This window comes from Coenobita brevimanus, chromosome 70, assembly GCF_032717465.1.
Source record: "Coenobita brevimanus isolate Jiangsu-jjx chromosome 70, ASM3271746v2, whole genome shotgun sequence".
Lineage (NCBI taxonomy): Eukaryota > Metazoa > Arthropoda > Malacostraca > Decapoda > Coenobitidae > Coenobita > Coenobita brevimanus.
The window spans coordinates 37103283-37121759 of NC_137023.1; the positions used below are offsets into that span (position 1 = coordinate 37103283).

Consider the following 18477-nt stretch of genomic DNA (forward strand, 5'->3'; position numbering starts at 1 on the left):
CCAGGTGCTGTGTGAGAACTACTTGGGCTACGAGAGACGTGGGGCTGTGAGGGTCAACTCTTTCCTGCACCGTGGCGTCCGTCCCTTCGCTGACCTGCCGCATGACCTACTCCTCGTGGCCATGACCCGGGACCTGTAGACACCTGTAAGGGATTGGAGAGACCTGTAGGGATTTCTGTAGAGTACTGTAGAGATCAGAAAATACCTGTAGGAACCTGTGGAGGTATGGATAGATCCGCAGAGACATAAAGGGACCAGCGTATATCCGTAGGGACCTCCAGACATTGAAATACACCTATTTTTTTGTAACTGCAACAAAATCCTCTCTACATTTACTAGGCATTAAGATTCTGATTCTGACAGGGAGCTTTTTGCCTCCTGGTCATATCCAAGCAGTGTTTATACTTACACCTATATTCCGCCCATTATAACTTGATCTAAAAATGCCATCTCTCCATTTTGAATCTGAGTTGAATAAAGGAGATTAACTCGTAGTGTATAGCGCTGACCATAAAAAAGTTTATGAAAAGTATGCAGTGTCGTCACATGTCTTATTCTGCAACTGACCTACGGAAAGTAAGCTGCAAAATAGAGAAAATCTCCGCCAAGTTAAGGTGGACGAAGTAAAGGTTTTAAGTTATTATTTTTTTTTTGTATAATACCAGAATTTATGCCAGAACTCACATTAGACGGGTGGGCGTCAGAATTTCTCATTTTTGAATTGTTAGAGACCATCGAGAAATGCCTCTTTCTATAAAACTTTCAAATTAGCTTTTACTACACGACAGATTGTTCCATCTTGCTTTTCCTACTGGATGGACTGGTAGTCAGGGAAGGGGTAGTGGCGGATGACCCTTTCTTCTTTAATATCCTGGTCATAGTGTACATGTATCGTCATCTCACTGAACCGAAACTGACCTTATTTCTTTGTCCGACCGGTGAATACCGTACCTGTTTGCTCCCTTGCCTTGTGTGTGTTGAGATGGCGGGGGGGGAGGATGGGAAGGAGTGCTGTGGTGCTGTTATGAGGATGGGAAGGAGTGCTGTAATGGCTGTTATGAATGGATGAAGAGAGGGGAGGGAGAGGGAAGTGGGTAGGCTACAGGATGCCTGTCCAACTGGTGTAGATGTTTGACCCATCCACACGACCAGCGGGCCGCTGGGATGTTGGAATACAATAGTGAAGTATGCGTGAAAATCGGACAGTGAAGATTGCATGAAAACTGAACATCTAGACGTGATGAAGCGACGCGCCATCCCTGATTTGATCCAGTGATTATATAGTTTTTCGTCACCATGCTTCAAAACTGCTGAGAAGCGTGCACGGACACCACAGATGCTCTGTGATCGTGTGGACAGGCCCTTAGAGAGACTTGAAGTTCTTTTGGTGCCATACTGGGTCAGTCTAGGTACTGGCATCTGACAATAGATAAACATAATTAGGTAGGCAAATGTTGAAGTGAAGGATTACTTGAGGCAAGGTTGCTTCGAGTGGTGGCAGGGAGTAGTCATGAATTGTGGTAGAAGCTTTCAGGCGATTTTACAATAATCACCCTGGGTTAACTCTGGGATTAGGCGATTGACAATAAATAATGTACCGTAGTTAGATAGGTAAATGTTAAAATGGGATAGTACCTGAGTGTGTCACGATGTAATAATAGGAAAATGTTCTTGTTGGAACAACTGTGGATGACTTCTGGGTTTAGGTATCAATAAATTAATACAAATGGATGGATAGATAGATAGATAGATTTTGTTAACTTGTAGTAGCGCGTATAATAAGGCAGTTGGGATAGAGAGAACTAAGAGAGTCTGTGGCCTCATTTCTCGTTGGCATGGGAGGATTTGTAACTCCATTTGAAGCGATTTGTTTTGCGTATTACATCTTACTTTTGTACAGTATCTTATGTATATCTTCCCAATATCAGCATACTGGATATTGGTAACATACGAGTGTACTGCAGGTGTAACAGGGTTTATAAATCGCTGACGAAGGGGCTTGGCGAAAACTCTCAACAGAACGAGAATGAGATCTTGTCACCGCCACCCTGGATGCACTCCGGGATTAGGTGTCTGGCAAGAGTTAGATATACTGTCCAAGTACACTCCTGAGCTATGGTTTCTGTTTTCCTACCCTCAGCTGGAGGGAATTGGTAGCCAGGATCTCATACCGAAGGCCTTTTGTTAAATACTAAGGTGATGTTTCGAAGATTTTTTAGTGCTTGAGGAACAGTTGGCGATGACACTGTTAGGTCGCGTCCACACCAAAACCTTGCTGGCACGGGAGTTTTGCATCATTTGCGGGTGTTGGCCAGAACTTCCAGGGGTACAGTGATGCTGAACTCCCGCCCACGCCGGCAGACGTTGATCTGGACGCGGCCTTACTCGTGAAGCACAGAAAAAAACCCGAACTACCAACACCAGGTCGAAGCATGATGTCTGGCTTCGACTTTTTTTCAGCCAGGACAGGTGCAGAAGGGGAAGAGAAACAATGGCACGCGGCTGTACCTCATCTGATTTGTCCAGCACGGTGCTATACTGAAGGACGGTGTTAGTCTGTGTGTTGAGTGTGTGTTTCTGTCTGTCTGTTAGCTTAGTTCTAGGCTGTTACTCTGTGTTATGTTATTCATGTCGAGGAGAGACTGATTTCGTTGGCTTCATTATTCAGATCACCTCCATACTTCTTAGCTAAAGGTTGCTTGGCAGATTTGGATGGAAAAGAAGGAGCACGCACGAAATAGAAAATGGTAGAGGGTGGGTATGGATGAGATGAAAGACAGAAGTTGAGCCTGGATTAGACTGTATAGCATAATCAAACATTGAATTAGGATGGAATGAAGAAGCATAGAAGAGTCAGAATAATGTGAAAGAGTATATTTTTGAAGGTGCATGAAATAGAATGTAGTGAACGACAATTGGTGAAAACGAATTTTGATGTTATGAAAGACTACTGTTAACAAGGTGAAAGTGTATGTGATTGTGCTGTATGTGCTAGAAGGTGACTCGAGATGAAATGAGGGACTTTGGCTGAGTCTAGAGTGGGTGGAAGAGTAGGATCACATTCTGGAAGGCTGCTTGAAGTGGAATGGAAGATTACATTAGGTCAAAAATAGAGTGAACTGTGTATGCTGAAAAGGGGATTTGGTTAGAATGTAGAACTGCAGATGAGAAATAATAAGGATCCTAGAGACAGAATGAAAGGCTGCAGTTAAATTAGAATAATGTCTTGGGATGTGGTATTAGAGGGTAGAAAGATGGATGGAAATGTGTGTGTGTGTGTGTGTGTGTGTGTGTGTGTGTGTTGTAATTTTGTTAGGCTGCTTAGAAATTGTGTATTTGAAGTTATTTTCGTGTGCGCATTCCTGTGTGTAGAGAGGAATAGTCTACGTATACTTACTACTGGTTGAGGGATAGCAATATTAATAGGTGGAAGTTACTTGTGTGTGTGTGTGTGTGTGTGTGTGTGTGTGTGTGTGTGTGTGTGTGTGTGTGTGTGTGTGTTTTACCATTGACTCAGACTGCTTGGACCTATCATTGTATTACATCAGCTATTTAAATCCACTAATTTAGGTGCTAAGCAAAATAACAGACTGATAGCCTATTTTAGATTTCACAAAGATGTCATAGTATTTTTTCCAATCATCATCATCATCATCATCATCATCGTCAACGGCAGCTGAACCCAATTATTGATCAGAAAATAATCATCACTATCGTTATTATGGATAGTTAACCAAATAATAATACTAATAACAATCATAATAATCGTCATCATTATTAATATTGTCGCCATCAAAGCAGTATATGTATGGCAAGAACTCAGCTTGAATCCACTATATTTTTCTCGTACCTCATAAATCATCATCATGATCATCATCATCATCAGTAATAACAGAGTGATACGTAAGCTTAATTATCACTATCATCACTGTCTTCAGCACCAGTAGCACCTCAGTTCCTGAATACCCATCAGTCTAAGATATTCAGGAAGTATAAGAAAAAATTGTGCCGAAATACAAGAGGCTCTTTTTGGCCTAATTCTGAGTTAATGTTGCAATATCGTCATGGATCCAATTCTCAGCCGTATTTGAGTTAGTGTTTATTGATAACTTTATGGACGAAAATAATCTCCCTCTTAAATCACCCTCAAGATCATCAGCAATTATAGCTCAAAATTAGTCGAATAATAACCTGAAGTTCGGTATGATTATCTTGGGTTTTCCACATCGTCATCATCATCATCAAGAGAACTATTATCAGAGAATTGTATGGGAAAAATTGAATGGGAAAATGATAGGTTTTGTCGTGTCTTAAATGTTGACTGTGATGTTAAATAATAAAGGTGGTGATAATATGGTGTTTTTATGAACTCCAGGAGAGGTCAGACATTATTATTATTATTATTACTATTATTATTATTATTATTATTATTATTATTATTATTATTGTTGTTGTAGTAGTTGTAGTAGTAGTAGAAGCAGCAGTAGTTGTATCGTTATTGTTACTATAGTTGTTGTTTAAATAGATTTATATATAAATGAATAAGTACAAATACTTATGCACACACACACACACACACACACACACACACACACACACACACACACACACACACACACACACACACACACACACACCACAAAACTCTTCATGCTTCACTCTATAGAGGGTAAATGAACAGCATAGCAAATCAGTTTCATGTTTTTAATATTGTACAGTACATGATGGCAGTTAAGTCCATTGAACAGTGGCTGACATAAATCCTAATCCACCTCATTCCGAAACACAAGGAGACAATGAGCAATGACTTTCGAATCCCGCTGTTCAAGACCCATTAGACTTTTCAGAAGATATAAAGGTTTCATAGTTTTTCATACGTGAGTCCAAGTCGGGTCTAAACTGTTGTATGTCAACAAACAATTTTTCCCCTCGGATGGGTAGATTTCATCCATTTTTAGGAACAACTAAAAGGTGGAACAGTATTTTTGTCCGCAACTGTACATGTATGCCTTAACTCCTTTAGTCCGAGGACGTCTTTTTTCTTATAATTCTTGCTGCCACCAGACGATTTTATTCAATCCAGCCGAGACTTCGAGCAGGAGGGGTTGCATCAGGACGCTTGGAGGTAGTCTGAATTTATTGGAAAATGCGTCATCGAATGGAAGGATTAATCATGTAAAAAGTCAACATCTTTTCTTCATGATTTTGTCGTAATGTTGTTGTTATTGTTATTTTGTTCATTGTCTTTCCGCTTCCAGACTTTTTAATTTTCGTCTCTTTTCATTTCCAGGATTGTTTTGTTCCATTTCCAGGGTTTTTCATTTTCGAATCTTTTTATTTCCTTTTTTTTTTTTTTTTTTTTTTTTTTTTAAAAGGGTTTCCCTTTTTTTTTTTTTTTTTTTTTTCAGATATTTCACTATTATCCATGTTTTCCATTTCCGTTTTAAAAAATTTCCAGGATTTTCATATTTCTTTGTTTCTTGGTTCCAGGGATTTTCATTTCCTTTTTTTTGGCGATTTGTCACGATATTCTCGGCATTTCATTTCACAGCCTTGAATAGTCAGGTAACGAAAAATGTTTATAATCATTTTCAATTACATATTTTCTTTTAGAGTTCTTATTTTTTCAACAACTTTGTTGTTTGCTGTTTTATTTATGTTTTTATGTGTTTTTGAGGTCAGACTCCTGCATGCGAAAAGGACAGCTGTAAGAAGAAGCAGAGGAAGACCGAGAGCAATGTGGATGAATAAGGAAAAAAGAGGTAAGCTGGAGGAAGTTCCGGTAATGAGTAGAGACAGTAATGCCTGTACGTCCCCTTCTTGACCCTCGGATGAAGTAGTGTGGTGCCGTGTAGGGTGGAGGTGTGGTGGTGTGCTGTGTGGTGTGGTGTGGGCAATTGTGTAGTGCTGTGTAGTAGTGTGGTGCCGTGTATGGTAGAGGTGCGGTGGTGTGCTGTGTGGTGTGGTGTGGGCAATTGTGTAGTGCTGTGTAGTAGTGTGGTGCCGTGTATGGTAGAGGTGCGGTGGTGTGCTGTGTGGTGTGGTGTGGGCAATTGTGTAGTGCTGTGTAGTAGTGTGGTGCCATGTATGGTAGAGGTGTGATGGTGTGCTGTGTGGTGTGGTCTGGGCAGTTGTGTAGTGCTGTGTAGGGTAACGGAAAGGCGCGTGTTGTGGTGTGGTGTTGCATGGTCTGGCGTGACGTGGTGTGCATTTGGTTCACTTCATCAACAACTCCAGCTGCCGCAGGAGACGCTGGCGATGACGCTGCTTCATGCTCTCAGTCTTATCGGGTCCGGCCAGCACGTCCAGGATCACAGACCGATGGCGCCGCGGTATGCACTTTCCTGGCTCTGGGGGGCAGGACGAAGGAGGATAACGGTTCGTGATTATTATGAATGCAAATGGTTCCGTGATACAAGAAGGCAAAATTAACATGAAAATTAATAATGAAGATGATCATAAAGTTACCCTCTCGGTGTTTTCCTGTGCATGATACCCGTATGTATTAACCCTTCCGTTTTACATTCTCGTTATTATACTCGTATGAAGTCTACCGTTCTATAAATCTGTTAAAACCTAGGGCATGAAATACGGTTTGTGCAGAAGTGAGTCATTAGGACAGTGTTGATTCTGTTGAAAAGGATGGAGGAGGTGAGGGAGGGTACCAAGTGAGGCAAATTAATATCCCAGGCTCCAGGGAGAATCGGCTGACCTTCGAACTCCTAGAGGGTTTATAGTATAACAGATGCAGAAACTAAAATCTGAACTCAGATCAACTCTTCGTATCCAGTTGCGACAATATTATTTAACGTATGGAGCAATATTCATTAGCTTTCATAGGTAGAACAACTGACTAAGTATTGTATCTTTATGAATGTACTGTATGATATAATGCTCTACAGCAAATAGAAATGTAGTATAATATACTGTATATACTGTAGGCTACACGACATATTCGTAAAAGTATACCCACACTTTCATAAGAATAGAGTCTGCAATAATGTAGGTATTATAGAACAGATTAGAGTCTGTGGCAGTGTAGGAATGAGTAAATGAAGAAGCAGGGGTGTGAGAGTGTGTAAATAGTACGAGGAGTGAGAGAAAATGTGAAAATGTGTGGAAATGAGAATGAGCAGGAGGGTAATGGAGATGGTGTATGAATGTGAATGAGATCATGAAGGGGTGTCAACAAATGAGTATCTTTGAGAGGATGAGAGAGTGAATGAAAGTGAGTGAGTGAGTGTGAAAGTCAGTGAAACAATATGAAAATTTCAGAAAGTGAGTGTGAGAGTGAATATGACCGAGAGTGAGTGAATGAGAAAGTATGAGTAAATGTCAGAGTGCCAGAATGAATGAGAGTGAACTGTCGACAGCGGTGTTCATGAGGATTCTGCCCTTTCGCCATCTTTCACCCTATTATTCACCCCTTATCCAATCTGTAAGGCCCTCAGCAGAATTATCAACACCCATACATTCTACACAACGAGACCTGACTGATATTTAAAAAAGAAAGGAAAAATAATCGGTGTCTGGTGGCAAAAAAAAAAAAAAAAGACAGTTGGGTGTATTATTATACGATCTAGCAGATGCGTACGAAGCACATCTGTTCATAAAAATAAAATATACACAGATGTTTACATCTGTGAGATGGAGCCAGGCTTCCAAGGGTTTAAATGATAGGTGGATGCCTGTCGGGTTCATTTCACGGGGCATGTTGTTGATTAAAGTAGTTCAGGTTAGGTACCATTAGCTAGGTTATAGTACTGACCTTAAAAACATCAGTGGTAGCAGTCGAGGATGTCTCTCTTCAGTTCAGGTTAGTTTATAGTTGGTAGGGTTAGTTAGGTTAGTATCAGCCTGTAAGGTAGGTTGGATTAGGATAGGATACGCAGGGATAGGTAGTACTGACCTGTGAGATTCTAGTGGTAGGTTAGGTTAGGCTAGGGTACGCTGGGCTAAGTTAATACTGACCTGTAAGATAGTAGTGGTAGCACTCAAGGGTCTCGTCTCCTGGTGGGCAGTGTTCCTGTTGACACTCGAGTCCCACACCACAATCACCGTAGATACCCCAGGGCCCTCCACACTCCTCACCTTCAGCCTGGGGAAGTGGGAAGGGGCAGTGAAATACATGCATTCATACATACAAATACACATACAGAGAGAGAGAGAGAGAGAGAGAGGCCGACCCTGAATACTGTCATTTGAGTGAAGGTAAAAAATAGTGTATGCCCCAAATGTCACCACATCCAGGTATAGAATTTATAGAAATACAACCATCAAAGTTCAAACCCTGTATGAATGTGTGTGTGTGTGTGTGTGTGTGTGTGTGTGTGTGTGTGTGTGTGTGTTTGTATTCGTGTGTATATTAAACAGTATGCATGTTTGTGTTAGTATGCTTTTGCTCTCGCTTGTGTGTGTGTACAGTACGTGTGGTTGATACGTGAAGTTTTATGAGCATATGCATACTGTACGAAGTAGCTATTTGTGTGTGTGTGTGTGTGTGTGTGTTCAGGGTCGGAATTATGAGCATTAACAAGTGAACTCACAAATTTAATACCCTAATAGTGAACAGCAGACTCGTGGCAATAATAGCTTGTGTTCCAGTGTGGGAGTAGTGTTGCATACCATAAATTCTGTGTGAGTGCGTGTGTGTTTCGAGTATGTGTGTGTGTGTGTGTGTATATATATATATATATATATATATATATATATATATATATATATATATGCTATTAATTGACCATTTAGTCTTTGATCTCAAGTACTGCTGTTTCTCCACTTGAGTTCATATTCAGTGTCTCGGGAAAAGTGTAACAATGCTGCACAAATAGAGGTGTAACTTTCAACTGTTAAGGAGCTAAAGTTGCTGATTATATTATGGGTGAATTGCAAGGGAGACCTAATTTGCCTGGAAGGTCATCTGTAGCTGTTTATTTCTGTTTAAAATTCCTAAGCTGCAAGAGGCATGGCATATTTCTCTGTCAATAGATGATCCTCTTTGATATTACGCGCCTGAGAAGATATCAGTGAGAAGGACCCAAGCGTGAAGTAAACACAGTGGAGTGCTAGGCCTACGTTATCCCTGATTGCACCTTAAGAAACAGGTACAAATTCCAACACTCACGGTGGACACACGTTACATTCCAACACACTGATGCAAACATAACACACTGTACATCCCAACACAGCACACTAGTACACCCAAACACACGGCTACATCCCACACACAGATACAAACACAAGTACACCCTAATACACAAATACAGTCCAACACACATACACACACAGTACACAGGTTCACACCAATACGCACACAAAACGGAGGTGCACACCAACGCACTGATAAACAAACACACACCAACACACTGTTACACAAACACACACCAACACACCGATACACAAACACACACCAACACACCGATACACAGACACAACACTTAGGTACACACCAGCATGGATGCACAGACAACACAGGTGCACCCCGACACTCATGTACAGACCCAGCACACACAGTATTCACACAGTATACTTCAACACACAGATACAGATCCAACACACACAGTACACACACGGTATACTCCGGCACACAGGTACAGACCCCAGCACAGACGGTACAGCAGCCACACAGGTCCTGGGTGGTGCCGGCAGGACAGGCCTCCTCACTCAGGGCGGTGCACTTTGCGTGTTCACAGTTGCAGTGGATTGACACCGCCCTGGGGACGGACGGCCGGATTATTGACGACAAAGACGAAACTTGACGTTGTTTTGGCTTCTGTATATGTATGTTTGTATGTCAACGAAGTATCTCATCAATGTCTAATCCGATTTGGATCAAAATTGGCTCATGCACTGTCTGTAGGTCTGGAAGGAAGTTATTTGATTTAGGTGTAGCCCGATCGAAGGTTAAAGGTCATGCGTCGAGGTCAACGTTCAGAGTGCGGGATTATCTCAGGAATGCCAGATCCTATTTGGACCAAAATTCATTCCGGTATATAGATTGCATGGGGGAATGGGAAGAGATGATTGGATTTTAGTGTAGATCGATTGAAGGTCAAAGTCACGAGTCAAGGTCAAAATTCAGGCCCGGTGTCGGTGTGCCGTCTGAGGACCCTCTGAAGTTAAACCAGATCACAGAGGGGAAAACAAGCCCCATCCTTTCCTAGGTTTTAATACAGAGGAGAGTGTCAGGATATGGCATTAATTTTCCGGAAATTAAATAATATGCAAATGAAGTGGAAGAATGCAGTAATAACGTTTCTGTAATTAACGCTGTCATGATTCAATTCTGTTCAAGCTAACGTCAGAGAATTTTACTAGGTGGCGTAGGAGTTTGTGGCGCAAAGCTGAAAAAAATCGTCAAGAAATGGCAAATATAAAACGAAAAACACATCCTCGGGTTAACTGGGCAAACATTCTCGTCATGAACTGACCATGGGAGGGCGGCGAGGGTGGACAGAAGCAACGGTAAGAGGGTACAAGTGGAGGCCATCTTGAGTTGTCTGTGGTCACGGGTACTGAGTTGTTCTGTTGCATACGCTGCTCTCTCTCTCTCTCTCTCTCTCTCTCTCTCTCTCTCTCTCTCTCTCTCTCTCGTATCTACTTCTTCCTCTCGCCGTCTTTCTTTTACACCGTAATATACAGAGGACATTCACTAAGGCAAACAAACGCGCCATGTTTTCTCACGATTGTAACTCGCAGGTCTCTCTCTCTCTCTCTCTCTTACCATTCCATCTCTCACCTTCCTTCCGTCCTCTCAAGCCTGAATATAGGGAGCATCCCTTAAGCCAAACAAACGTGTTTTTTTTTTTTTTTTTTCGGCCTCATCTGTTACATGCACGCGGTGTGTGTGTGTGTGTGTGTGCGCGCTCGCGCGCTTGCAAAGAGGGCATGGAGTCCAGTGATTTTGTCGCAAATAACTGTACTGTAGTGTATTTTTTAGTTACGTGTATGCGTTTGTAAGTCGCAGAACTTAATATGAACACTTTTGCAGATCACTGGCATAGTATTACGCCCCGGTCCATTATCTATTCAGTCTGAGGACCTTTTTTATAATTTACTTAGTACTGGAAAGACTTCAAATTGAAAAGGTAAGATATAAAGGTAGCTCTAGTTAACTTTCTCCACGTACAGAGGTTATTCATATATATATATATATATATATATATATATATATATATATATATATATATATATATATAAATGGTACGAATTAAATGAAAGCCGTCGGAGTGAGGATGTAATAAAACAATTGAGACGCATCGACAGCGCATTCAGTCTGGAGGTCAAGGCTGGAAGGACTCGAGGCCTCATTGTTTGTTTATATCTGGGCGTAAATGGCATAGTTTATCGACAGTGAACGAAAGTTAATATATGAGCTTGTTGTACCATACCAGTTTGCATATAAAAATAATAGGAAAAATACTCGTACTTAAGTGATTCTCGAACATCTGTTTACATGAGCAAGGCTGAACTGTTTTGCATAAACTGCCACTGTTTGTTACTTTTGGAACGTCTGATAATTAATTGCCCTTTCTGATGCATCTGCGTATAAAATCTCCTTCTTGGCATGAGACATTTAACATCAGTCCTTTGTGCAACAAAAAAGACAGTTATTACGAGCAAAAATAAAATTCAGCACTTACTCCTGCTTGCACTCTGTTAGTTAGCATAAGTTACGATTACTGACATTTACTTTCTGTATGGGGAAGGGTAGTTGTCTCGTTTGCCAATGTACAGCCTACTTTAACACCCTTTGTCTAGATTGTGATGTACTAGGGATATGTCACTTAGGCCCAGTGTGGCGTTTTTTTTTTTTTTTTTTTTTTTTAAGTGTCGAGGGGACTTAGGGATGAGAATTAATAACTTTTTAATGGATATCAAAGACTCAAACTGTTGACTCTAGCAGCTGGGAGACGGTCTGGGGTCCTTGCGAACACCAGGCCTCCTCCTCTATCAGCTTCGCCTGTCAACACCTCCCCCAGCCAGTTACCAAAAATACCTCACGACTTTTTTTTCCAGCTTGTTACTCTTTGTTACATGTCCATGCTAATAGGAAGCCCACACAAATATTTCTGGTATGTGTTATTATTTCTCATTTGCTGCCAAATCTTGAGATATACAATAAAAAGCTACTGTTTTCATATATTTTCATCTCTGACTTAAAAATAAAATAAAATAAAATATGATGCTTTCTCATGCGAATGTCGAGAAGCTATTGAACAATGAAATGATATGGCAGCAAGTGAAGAAGATACCAGTGTTGTACCAGACGACCAGCCTCCACTGAGATAACCTATGACGTCACACACACACACACACACACACACACACACACACACACACACACATCTATCTATCTATCTATCTATCTATATCTATCTATCTATCTATCTATATCTATCTATCTATATCTATCTATCTATATCTATCTATCTATCTATCTATTTATCTATCTATCTATCTATCTATCTATCTATCTATATCTATATCTATATCTATCTATCTATCTATATATATATATATACTATATCTATATCTATCTATCTATCTATCTATCTATATATATATATATATATATATATATATATATATATATATATACTGTATATCATTCTTACAAACACATATATACATGTAAATGCATTTACAGTGCAGATATATTCGTACATGCTTGCACACACATATACCCTGCAGTGATATAGGCACATATACAGTACATATCCCTGCATCCCTGTACATGTACATATCCCTGCTTAAATAACGTTCCATTGAACCTCTCATTCTAGTGGACCTGTGGGCAGTTGCCAGCAATGACACACCATCAAACATATATATGTTATGCTTTCCACAAAACCATTCGAATGAGTTAGGTGGGGTAACGTTTCCGATTATATCAACTTACGTACAGTATATACGCAATAATCCGTACCCAAAGAGACACACACCATCTCCTCCCTCATAACTTCCGGTTGGCATTATCAGTAAGAGGGCTCGAGCACTGAAATCCTCTTCTCTCCCTCTCTGCCTCTCCCTCCCACTGCCTCCTTTACATCCCCCCCCCCCGGCTCCTTCCCCTCCGCCATCTTTCATTCATTCCTTCGCTCCTTTTATTCATGGGAAATAAGTACCAAAGAAAGCTGAGCAAAATAAGGCTGTATCCAATACCCTTTTATTTCGTGATTTTTGGGCTTATCACATTTGTCAGGCTAGAGTCATAGACAGAAGGAGAGAAACAGAGGAAGGCAGATCCACAGTTGACCCGCTGTACACAGGAATGACTGAGAGAACTGGTTAATGGTGGTATTAGAATTAGACATAAAAGGGACGAGAGTGTGTGTGGCTAGACGGATGCTGCGAGACCTCCTTAACGGGAAAGGAATACAGACAGAGTTCAGACAAGCGTGGCTATATTTCCTACACACTAACTTGCCCAGATTTTCCTCTTTTTGCTGCCTATTTAATGGTGCCCAGAAGTAGAAAAAGACAACATTATACTTAACATCCTTCCCATAACACTTCTTGACTAGCACCATATTCTAGTGTTAATCTCTTATTCCAACTCAGCATTCAGAACAGAGGGATGGCAAGCTTAGGTCAGTTTAGAGTAAAAAGTGTGTAGTGGATCGTCACAGGAGGACTAACTACTGCGCGATGAAATAATGGGCGAGGGTTACTGTTGAATGGGATGGGTCAGGAGTACATGGGAGGTAAAAAAGGACGATACTACGGTTGTTGGTTCTGTGGGTTTCGTAATACCATTTGCTGAGAGATTTATCCACTACATTACATCTTAATATCCGCTATTATGCAGTTTATATTCACAAGGTTAATAATGGAAAGATGTTAAGGACAGACGGGAGAATATGACAGTGTAATAAGCAAAAATCGCAAAGGAAATGGTGCTAGGAAGTTTTCTTTGTCACCAAGAATGGTTAGTACATTCAGTTTGCAACTGGACAGACCCGAGATCGGTTTCAGGGCCGGACAGACTTCTGAGCAAAGTTTGTGTCCTTGTGTATCCCTGTTCACCGGGCAGTAAAGTTGGGGGACCTGGATATAAAATCGATTGTTGCTTTATTTGAGAGGTAGATTGTGAGTAAATAAATAAATGATCCTCGTGTACTCGGTAGTCACTTCCAAGCCTTATTCATTTAAGCTAACTACACTCGTAAAAGGGACCCTCTGAATTGATTTTTTTTATTTGAGGGTGGGTGCGAAGGCTATCCACTTCTGAAAAGGACATCTCTGTATTTACTCGTGACATCTTCAGACGACTGTTGTTAGCTCAGGATAAATATTTCCAGCAGTAGTTAAATGTAGCCTTCAGTAGCACCTTAATTAACCATGGGAGGCCATTTCTAAGTTGACTAAAATCTCATGGACGTAATGACATGATAAATACGTCATCGGATTGAAAGGGTTAATGTGTATGTGGGGACATGTGTTAATGTGGGAGGAGTGCGGGGATTAAGGAAAGGATTGCCTAGCTCAGTTTTAAAGAACAATGAGAGGGCATCTAGGGATGAGGACAGAATAAAGAGGGGGGGCATGAAGCGGAGAGAAACCAGGTGGAGAGGGAACGAGGGCAAAGAAGTGAATGAGGGAAGGAGGGAGGCAAGGATGAGGAGGGATTGAAGTAACGACGTAAACAGGGGACAGGAGAAAAAATATTAGTCGCCTAGCTATTCGTGGCACGTTTTCTACGAGGACCACTCATGTTACCAAAGAAAACTCCAATGTGCACAAGAATAACTAGAGCGCGTTTGTTCTCATCAAACGAAGAGCCAAAACCCCTTTCAGCCTTTTTGATGGCCAAGTGTAATCAGACCGGTGAGGTTATGTGATGAGGAACCAAGGAGACTCATTCGTACCTCATGGTTAAGGCTCATCGAGGTTCTAGTAATTATAACTTATAATTCAAGTTGTGGAACTGGCACGATTCCATCAGATTAAAAGAAAAAAATATATAGTGTAAGAGTAAGTTGACCTCTGTTTCCCCTCCTTTGCTAAAATTAATCTCTTTTATCCATTTCCTGCAAACACCGTGCGAAGTTTTTGTTACTGGATACATCTTGTGGTGGTGGTGGTGATGGTATTGTGTGTGTGTGTGTGTGTGTGTTATAGTCGACAGCCCCTTCAGGCCGGCGACGTCTTTTATTCTGGCTACCGAACAGATTTTTTGGCAACATAAGTTAGACCTCTAGTAATGAATAATTTTAATGAAAGCTCTAAGTAACCCATCGAAATCCAGAAATCTCACCTAAGACGTGTAGAGTTAACTGGGTTCACAGGAATAAACAACAAAAAGATATCGTGTTTCTTAACGTGAGGCAGTAAGTATGCCACTCCTGTCTGATAAGCAAGCCATCATCACTCTTATGTTTCCCCTGACTAGTTTTGAGTGCTTTAGAACAGGAAGCTGACATCAGATTAAGAAGAGCCATTCTGGAAAAAGGTTCATAAAGCGCCTCTGGTACATCATCTAAAGGTTTTAAAAAATCAACCTGACCCTTGTAGTTTGTCGCCCAATAAGATTTGAACACTAATACTTGGAAAAAAAAAATAATTATGAGAACGAAAGGATATAGATTTTGACATTTAATCACGACAAAGTAACGACAGAAATAAGCCATTGAAGTCAAACAAGAGATCAGTTGCTCAGAGGCTAAATCGTGGTGAAGTTAACATAATACAGTATAATCAAAATAAAGTGAAACTCGAATGATGTGACAAGGATGCACCTTCACATGCAGCTCATACTCTCCCACCCGAACCAAATGAACCCCTGATGCTCCGAATCACATCAGTCGTCCTCGGAGCAGGGACGCACGATGTAGCGGCAGACAGGGGCTTTGTGAATACAGTGTTTTGTTAGTAATGTGATGGATAAAAACAGCTACCCCATCTTTCTGAGGTGCAGGAAGGTAAGAAGGAATAATGATCACTTACCTTTTGACTCCTAGGGTTTCCTCCGGGTGAATAGAATCGTTCGGCTGTGTTCATAACAGAGTTGTTCTCTCTCTCTCTCTCTCTCTCTCTCTCTCTCTCTCTCTCTCTCTCTCTCTCTCTCTCTCTCTCTCTCTCTCATGCACGCGCACACAGAAAAAATATGTAAATACCCAATGTCACGCTGTCGCACCAGGGATCTCCGTATATTTTTTCAACATGATATTTTCGCCCTGCCAGTGCAACATTAGCACCACTACCGCTAATGATGATCTTATGCAAATTAGCCCCTCTGTAAGACACACCCGAGGGAAATTATGTGTGGTAGGAAAGCTCCCCCTCTTGAGACGTGCTGGGTTAACTCTTGCAATGCCATGAGTTCTTTTTCTGTTTCTGCAAACCCCCCTCCTCTCCACTCCTTCCTCCTGACGATTCTTGAATTGTAGTGTATTGTGGGTACTGAGACCCAAAACATACACTCAAGGTTTTTGCACACACACACACACACACACACACACACACACACACACACACACACACACACAATAATATCTATATATCTATATCTATATATCTGTTTATCTCTATCTATTTATCTATCTATCTGTCTACCTGTCTATCTGTCTGTCTGTCTATCTATCTGTCTATATATATATATATATATATATATATATATATATATATATATATATATATATATATATATATATATATATATATATATATATATATATATATGAGACAGACAGACACACACACAGAGACAGAGAGAGATTAAAAGAATGTACTGTTTATAGACTGGTGAGACAGTCAAAGTTATGTTCATCTAATTTAAAAAGTTTACGGTGCAAATTCCGTACGAAAAAAAAAAAAAAAAATCTGAGATCATTCTCGATTCGTACTAAAAATGCCCGTTTATCCCAACCCACATCAGTAGTCCTGCCCTCATGAGGATACATTATACCATTTGCTAGAGACAAGTTCAGTCATATCCACATGCAGTATTGTAAGCATATGGACAGACCAGTGAAAATATATCAGTGTTGGTCCACCTCGAGCGGTGTTATTTACTATGATTGGCCTTTCCTGCATAATAGTTTTTTGGCCGTGTTTTCGCTTCTAATTTTGATAGTACAATAACGATCTTTGTGTTTTTCTAATACCCAGGTCTATTATTTTTCCTCTTATTGTGGCAGGAGATGGCAATATGGCGGCCATTGTAGGGAAGATGAAAGAGGGGGATACTTTGATGCCTCCCCAAGGTAAATGGAGGAATTGTTCACTCTCATATTCCACCATATATGTTTCTCTCACTTTATTGGGGGGATGGGGTCGGTATTCTCTCTCTCTCTCTCTCTGATTATTATTATTATTGTTATTATTATTATTATTATTATTATTATTATTATACTAGACTTTTGAATTAACACACACACACAAACACACACACACACACACACACAGTCTCTCTCTCTCTCTCGCATCATTTTCCGCCCCGCCCCACCTGCCCTTGCCCCGCTATAAAGCTGCCCGCCCCCCTTCCCCCAGCCCTTTCACCGCCCTCAAGGGACACTTCCTCGCTATTAGGCCATCCTTTGTCTTCCATTTCCCTCCACCTGGTCTTCCCTTTTCGCCTCCTTGTCTTCTTTTCCCTCCCGACTCCACTTTTTAATCAACCCTTTTCAAGCCTCATCTTAATTTTTTCTTCCCCTTGCCCGTTACTGAAGAGCATGGAATAGATCGGCAGGATAGGCAACCCTTGTTTATCTTGAAACGTTTGCGTCCTGTCGAGCTTCCCAGGTTGTCATGAACGGCCACATTATTATCTTTTGCCAACGAAGGTGGACGGCGGTTATGTATTCATCCTTATCTGTTTGTTTGTGTGAATGAGATCTCAACGAGGTTTAGTCGGATTTCAGTGAAATGTGGTGGACAGGTGGGCAGTGGGTCAAGGAAAAGTTTGTTAGATTTTGAGGTGGCTCCCGGATGCAGGAATAAGTCATAAATTTTATTGGCGTTGGCGGAGGTATGCCCTCTTTGAGACTGTGTAACAGGGCTTACTAGACCGTAGAATTAAGTGACTATGTGATGCCATTAAAGTATTTGTCTGGTAGATAAGAGAAATTATAGCGTAAAACGTAAATTTTATTGACGTTGGCGGAGTTAGGTGCTCGCTGATTGCTTTCCAGTGTAGGGCTGTATTCCAAATGGCATCGGAGGCTTCGTGGTACGTTCCTTAGAGATTATTTTGCGAAGTACTCCCTGATATATATGTTATTTATATAGCTTTAATATCACCATAATTTATAATATTAGCATGAGGATACTGAGGTGCAACATACAAATTAAATCGTTAAGGAAGAGGCGTTACGAAAACCAAAGAGATTTAGAATAAGACCCTAGTGTAGGCGAGCCCCTTTTTTTACCTCTATCAATATTAAAACACGTGTGGGATGGGAAATGGTAAAACTGCATTCCACTTCACATAACTTAATCACCAAGAAGGAAAACAGGTCAGACTCCCTAAATTTT

At 40.8% G+C, this 18477-nt stretch overlaps 2 protein-coding genes across 2 annotated transcripts in view; one reads left to right on the forward strand and one right to left on the reverse strand.

The window, feature by feature from the left end:
• The window catches only part of LOC145406421 (uncharacterized), a 41356-nt gene extending 41217 nt beyond the window's left edge, over nucleotides 1-139 (forward strand). The window contains exon 12 of the mRNA XM_080277578.1: nucleotides 5-139. Coding sequence (XP_080133704.1) covers nucleotides 5-139 — 135 coding nt within the window. The remainder of the gene's footprint in view (nucleotides 1-4) is intronic.
• A 6077-nt stretch (nucleotides 140-6216) lies between these two features.
• On the reverse strand, nucleotides 6217-10489 carry LOC145406422 (neuroparsin-A-like). Its single transcript, XM_080277579.1, has 4 exons — nucleotides 10431-10489; nucleotides 9599-9713; nucleotides 7972-8098; nucleotides 6217-6350 (listed from the first exon to the last, which is right to left on the reverse strand). Exons 1-4 carry the CDS (start codon nucleotides 10487-10489, stop codon nucleotides 6217-6219), a joined length of 435 nt encoding a protein of 144 aa, XP_080133705.1.
• Between the last annotated feature and the right edge of the window lie 7988 nt (nucleotides 10490-18477).

Bases quoted from the DNA above. Each gene is read 5' to 3' on its own strand.
- LOC145406422 (XM_080277579.1), bottom strand. From the start codon at position 10,489: ATGGCCTCCACTTGTACCCTCTTACCGTTGCTTCTGTCCACCCTCGCC. The intron at 8,099-9,598 runs GTCTGTACCTGT...CCACTTCCCCAG, and splicing joins GCTGTACCGTCTGTGCTGGG to GCTGAAGGTGAGGAGTGTGG. The intron at 6,351-7,971 runs GTCAGTATTAAC...CCTGCCCCCCAG, and splicing joins CTACCACTACTATCTTACAG to AGCCAGGAAAGTGCATACCG.